The sequence below is a fragment of the Nannobrachium achirus genome (genome assembly GCF_963921795.1).
Source record: "Nannobrachium achirus genome assembly, chromosome: 10".
Classification (NCBI taxonomy): Eukaryota; Metazoa; Chordata; class Actinopteri; order Myctophiformes; family Myctophidae; genus Nannobrachium; species Nannobrachium achirus.
Window position 1 is genome coordinate 25,492,249 of NC_137819.1, and position 6,969 is coordinate 25,499,217.

The following is a 6,969-nucleotide window of genomic DNA, read 5'->3' on the forward strand; positions in this document are numbered from 1 at the left end:
TCGCAGTGGTCTTCAGAAATCCTCAGCTTGTCTCCAGAGGCTCGCCATTTCAAAACACAGAGAACATGGTAAGGAAAGTGAATGGGTGACCCCCCTCCTCTCCCCAAAATGCAGTGGTAGAAGAGTCCCACCAGAGAAAGTCAAAAGTCGAAGTTGAAAAAAAGTTATAATAATACTTTCTATTGTGAACAGAGCAGATCTACATGCTGATGCGCATGTAGATCGTCTATTTTCACAATTTCTGCCTATATATTTGACAATTTGGACAACGTTTAATTTGTCATTTTTAGAGGTATTAAAAAGTCCTTAAATTGTCACTTTAGGAATGTGAAGATACCCTCTATATACACTTAAGCTTTATGTTGGTTTGTTTACAGTTGAATAAGAAAACAATGTTTCACATTAAGTTAATCATCTGGGGGCCCCCAAAATAATTGGGGGGTCGTGTGTGATGTGATGATGACGTCATCAAACGATAAAGTCGACTTCAACTCAACTTTTTACAGAGTCGAGTCGACTTGCAAAAATCACAAGTCGTTAATGCCCTAGCATGCAAAGAATGGCTGAAAGAACTGTGTACACAGGAAACCCTTCAACAAATGGACACACCACAACAACATCCGCAGTTCATTTAACCAAGAGAGTGCATAAAACGACCCACCCCGAGTTAAACTGTCGCTGGGGATTTTGCTGTGCACATTAATGATCATGAGGACTTTTTTCAGAGACAGACAGAGGAAAGACGATATGGTACGAATGCAGAGACACAAAAAAACAAAAACAAAAAAAAAAAAACGGTGGTGAGCCGAACACACAACATGAGCTGACATCACTGATAGATAATACACCGTTTCATTATTCAGCTTGTTCTTCTGCCGTCAGTTTCTCAGTCAGAGACTGATGGTTGTGGCCTGATTTTAGTCACTGTCCTACTTTCTCACCATGACTTTGCTCTGTGGAACAACCTTTGCCACTTTGATGGCAAAAAAATATATATAAATAAAAAAGATTACAGTATGTTGCTAACTTAAGCATAACTTGGAGGTTGGTGCGGCAACGCCAATGTTTTTCCCTTTCAATTATTATATCTCTATTTCTCTCTGTCTCTCTCGCTCTCAATCTCTCTCTCTCCATGCATTTTAACGGTATAAAGTAGTATAATAAAGTTGGGATACATACTTTGGTACTCACCCACATAGCGCAATTTGAAGCCTCTCTTGTTGGTGCCGTGGTCCGAGGACCAGCGGACCAGGAACTGGTGAGCGGAGGTCGTAAGGTTAAAGGGCGTGGGGAGGTCACCGCTCAGTGTCGCCAGGGTGGGGCTGTTGGCTGTGGGACCTGAGAGAGAGAGAGAGCGAGAGAGAGAGAGAGAGAGAGAGAGAGAGAGAGAGAGAGAGAGAGAGAGAGAGATAAGATAAGTTGGAGGGAGTTTTGCTGGAAGAACGCTATTACCCGTAATTGCCGGACTATAAGCCGCAGCTTTTTTCCCATGTTTTGAACCCTGCGGCTTATACAACGGTGCGGCTTAAATAGAGATTTTTACATCTAACGGCCAGTGGTCTTAACAAGAATTTATATGTAGATGTTTACAGCTAACATACACCAGGGGTGCTCTAGCGGGAAGCAGGACACCTGCGGCTTATAGTCAGGAGCGGCTTATATATGTAAACATTTGTTTTTTCTTCTACATTTAGCTGGTGCGGCTTATATTCAGGTGCGGCTTATAGTCCAGCAATTACGGTAGATACTTTATAACTCCAAGGATCAGAGGAAAAGTCGCAGCAGAGAGACAACCATGCTGGAGACTGTGTGGAAACATGGATGCTGACCACGAACATATATTTTGGAACTGTGCAAAAATGGACAAATATTGGGATGAAGTGTGATAATAAAATAATAAAAGAGGTATTGAAATATGAAATACCAAAGACAAGTGTGGTATTAGGAAACTTGACGCAGGAAAACACACATGGAGACGACATGTATCTGGTCAAGGTGCTACTAGCAGCCAGCAAAAAAAACAATACAGTAACGAGATTGTGGTGAAGAAGTGACTTGAAATGGAATGATTATACGACCCAGGAAGAATGACACCACAGAGAAATTATATGGACAGTAATATGATGATGAAAATGATGTAATGTCGACCCTGTGAATGTATGCGCATGATGTGACAAAATAAAAATTACGTTTAAAAAGAAAATAACAATAAATCAAGACTATATCTGCTGGTTTGTGTGTGTACGTTTACGTTTGCGTGCGTGCGTGTGAGACAGACAGACAGACAGACAGACAGACAGACAGACAGACAGACAGACAGACAGACAGAGATTGTATTTTACCATCAAATATCTCCAACACATCAAACTCTCTCTCTGTGTGGAAGGTATCAAAAGTGATGGTGACGTTGTAGCCTTTCTCCACCGTCACGCTCCAGGAGCACATCTGGAGATTGGGGTAGCTGTCCGGCCAACCAGGGCTCAGGATTACCCCCGACGAATCATATCGCACATCATGGGCGGGGCACTGAACTGTACGGGGGAAAAGGGGGCATAGAACGATTGTGTGCTTCAATTGCTTTAATAGTACTACTATTACATGTTACTACGGTATATACTAGTACAGTGGTTCTCAACCTTTACAGGCCGCGACCCCCAAAATAATCATATTTTAACTAGGGACACCCCCACCCTGACGAGCACTTGAGGCAGTTGAGGCATTACATTTTGTGTAACACGTTTCTATTGTGAAAATAGCAGATCTACATACTCACAACGCCTCGCAATGCGAGGCGTTGTGAGCATGTAGATCGGCTATGTTCAAAATTTCTGCATCTAATATTCCTTCAATTGTTGTTTACTGTTGAGTGAGAAAACAATGGTGCACATTAATCTAATCATCTGGGGACCCCCCAAAATAATTTGGGGACCCTCCTGGGGGTCCCGACCCACAGGTTGAGAACCACTGTACTAGTAGGATTGTTAATAGCAACAGAGATAATCACACATTTTGAACAGTTTATTTTGGATGTAGGCATATACACACCTTGGCACACTGGTGGCGGCCCGTCCATCTGTAATCTTTCTCCAAGGCGACACGTCAGGATCTCACTGCCAACCAATGAGAAGCCAGGAAGGCACCGGTACCTGATGATGTCACCTGGAGAGGTGGGGTGAGGAATGCTCGGTTTTGTGGTTAGTCAGAAATGCTTATTTTTAATACATACTGCTTTATACCAAATTAAAACCCTTCATGCTCATGTGTAACTTCCATATCGTCACTGTCAGACAGAAACCTTGTATCTCCAAGTTTCAAATGTGTATGTCTTTCTTCCGTAAATTAAAGCCCTACATCAAACAAAAGTTTTGCAAAAAAAGAAGTGAAAATAGCAGATCTACAAGTGATGCGAGGCGTGGTTAAAATAATAACAAAAAAAGGAAGGTTTTGGACATACAGTACAAGGTTTCCACCCGACAACGACGATATCTGTGATGTCCTGCGCCGCCATTGATTTCCAACAAATCTGTGGTTAAATCAGAGCAGTAAATGTAACTGCCTGGGCAAATAGCTCGATAACTCTTCAACTTCAAAGGTCATTCTGTGTGTGAGGCAGCCAGACACTTTACCAGTGATGGAAGAACATGTGAGAAGTGCTCACGTTTCTCGCTTACGCAAAAGTATCAATACGGCAAAGTAGATATACTGATACAAGTGGGAGGCCCATATTCAAAATGTCCTTGATAGTGCAAAAGTATCGGCATCAAAATGCCAAAGTACCAAACGTGAAAGTACTCACGAGTTCAAAATGTATCGAAATCTTTTGAAATGAGCTTGAGCTTTATATTTTGAGCTTTATATTTTTTCATATAATTGAGCTTTATATTTTTTCATATAATTGTAGAGGACTGAAAGTACAATATTCCCCTCTGAGATATAGTGGAGTAGAATTAAAAAGTATTGAAAATTATGAATACTGAAGAAAATATTGTAATACGTGTATTTGGTTGTACTTGGTTAGTTTACATCAGGGACTCTGTGGGTTCCTTTATGGGGGTCTAAATTGACCCATACAAGTATGTAACTCTGACAGTGTACAAATGGAACCAAATGAACCCGTCAGGGTTCATTTGGTTCCATTTGTACACTGTCAGAGTTAAGGGGAGACCTTGACATTTGGAAGTTTGAGAAACACTGTTTTACACCACTGCACTTTACCTATCTCCAGCTCTCCGTCGTCCATCAGGGTGTTGACGTTGGCCACCTCGGGAGGAGGCTGGCACACTCTCAGCTGGTAGGCTGGGACCACAGGAAGGTAGAGAGGCCAGGACAGAAGAGAACAGAGGCAGGGGACGGAAGATGACAGGAGGGGTGAGGACAGAAAGAGATGAGACAAGAGGGGAGAGGCGTGCAGAAAGGATGTTAATACTTGTGACACAGCACAGGGCTTAAAGGAGTCATGACATGCTGTTTTTACCAATCATAAAAGTCTTTGTCCTGGTCCTTAAAAAACGTGTATTAAAATGTTAAAACTGAAAACTCCACTCCAGGGAGCCGTGGCAGTTTTTTTCTCTCTCTGTGTTTTGTGGCCTTTTGAGTATCAAAGATAATATACCTATAGTCACCAGAGATGGCGTAGTTCAGAGACTTTCATGGTCTGTCTCATGTCAATCATCGCCTCTGCTCCGCCCCCCGCCCCCCAAAGCCCTGGCCCTCCCATCTTCTCCAAACACCCCGCACCTCCCCCATTGCACTGTATGTATGGTGCAGTGATGTGATGTTGAAAATCTCAGGAGATACAGCACCTGGACGATGATGCGTACGTCCAGAAGCCAATGAACTCACTTTTCTGAGCCAAATTATTTAAAAAGAAAACACAGAAAAACCACTGAATGGTGAAAGCTCAGGGTTTTTTTTTGTGTGTAATTGAGGTCAGGAAACAAACAAAAAAGTAAACACATTAAAATAAAATAAAAATTAAAGTTTGATGTCATATGACCTTTAATACTGTACTGACCTCGGTCAACACAACCTTAGCTGGCAAATGGACGCATTTCAAAGAAACCGGTGAACATTCAAACATTTCAGTCCAGTAAATGTGTTAAATCTGACTTGCCCGGGGCCACACACATTCATATCTGCACCAGTCTTTATGCAGGGTCGGTAATGGCAGTCCCAGGGCCCACTCTGTGTATGCTTTAGAAAACCAAGTAGTTGGGTGTTATATAACCGGATTTCTATTTATTTCTTTTAATCACTTACTTGATCCTTAACTTCGCTATTTAAGTTCAGATGTTCGGGTCAGCCAAGCGTGGAATCAAAAACGAGACCGACTTTATAGATAGCGCGCCGCCCTGAATGATAAAAAGAAGCTGACGTTCAACAGCAGCTCTTGAGCGGAAGAGGCTGTAATCAATATCGCCGCTCGGCCATAGATCACTCACTAACCAGAGAGCGGGAGACAGAGAGGGGGTGACAGACGGAGAGACAGACAGACAGAGAGACAGAGACAGGGGAAGACAGAGGCACAGAGAGAGAGAGAGAGAGAGAGAGAGAGAGAGAGAGAGAGAGAGAGAGAGAGAGAGAGAGCTGAGGGCTGTAAGTCAGGATTAAATTGACTATGAAAATTAGACCTGCCAATAATATCTGCGGCTCTCATGCATATCAAAGCCCTGCGGTGCGTGTGTGTGTACGTGCGTGCGTGCGTATTTGTGTGCGCGTGCGGGTGTGTGTGAAGAGGATCAGTGCAAGCAGCCATTGATCTTGCAAAGCTCCAAGACCCAGGCACGTGCACACATAGACATCAAAGGGGGCTTGAGCGCCTGCCCTTTTATCCGTCTGTAAAAAAGTGCCCTCTCCGGACCATGAATGCAGTTTTTACTATGGTGAAAGAAATGCAAATGTCCACTTTCCATGCCATAGCTGAAGGCATCATTCAAGAGAATTGCCTTGTTAACTCATCTGGTGCCGGGCCACTTGGGGGCGCCAAAGTCTGTTGAGTAGCCGGGGTCCCTTTCATAGACGAGCGTTGCAACATGCATACAGGGACTCACGTAGCAGTGACGTGTGTGTTCACGTTTGTGCATGTGATGAAAAAGACCCGGATGAAAATGGCTACAAGATTGCTATAGGCTAACACTCATTTAGAAGATCGATTTTCGGCGATTTAGCCGTAAATAAAACGTTTCCGCTTGGATAAGAACACAGTTAAGAGAAAATTAGCTTCAAAGATGTGAGTTTGTATTGGATTCGGCGGCGCGATGGGGCGGCATTACCCTCTCGCGGGCCGATGTAAACAGAATCGCGGCCCCGGGCCTGGATGGAAATTTAGACCGGGGCTTCGTTGAGGCCTCCGATTGATTAATTCATTTTATTTAAAAAGCCGGACTAGATCGGGATCGGCACCCCGGAATACGTCGCGCCGCCGACAGTATAGATTGAGTTTTTTGGGGGGGGCTCTAAAATTTATTCTAAACCATTTTCAATGGAATAAATCGTCGTACCATCTAGACTCGGTCGTTGGGAAGCGTAGGACGAGCCAGGACCACCCACATCTCTACAAGCAGCTCAGGGTAAGTAAAATAGCATAAAAAAATATTGTATTGTATTGAAAAAAAGCCGGACTTGTTCGGGATAGGCACAAGAAGGGTTAAAAACTCTCCTGAACTTGAATACATCATCTTATGTTGAAAGAATTGTCCTCTCTGCGTAGAAACCAAGCATCGAAAATAGCCGACCAGCTCACAGCACGCCACGTTGAGAGCTTGGAGGTCTGCTATTTTAGATATTTTCACCAGGAGGGCCCTGCACGTCCCTGCCAGACCTCTTCTTTAAGGCGAGCTGGGCATTCGGGTCACATGGGCTCTCTGAGTCTCACTCCAATGTGCATTTCCATGACAACATTATCAAACGCTGTGCGTGAGCCACTTACGCGTGAGTGCCCTTCCAAAAACTTGACCAAGTGCTTGATAT

The 6,969-nt window shown here is 43.6% G+C and overlaps 1 protein-coding gene across 1 annotated transcript in view; it reads right to left on the reverse strand.

Moving 5' to 3' along the window:
• Positions 1–6,969, reverse strand: part of csmd3b (CUB and Sushi multiple domains 3b) — a gene marked incomplete at both ends in the record, with an annotated part of 797,030 nt that overhangs the window by 67,572 nt on the left and 722,489 nt on the right. The window contains 4 exon segments of the mRNA XM_080735998.1: positions 1,180–1,338; positions 2,343–2,531; positions 3,046–3,159; positions 4,216–4,296. Of these exon segments, the coding sequence (XP_080592124.1) occupies positions 1,180–1,338; positions 2,343–2,531; positions 3,046–3,159; positions 4,216–4,296 (543 nt within the window).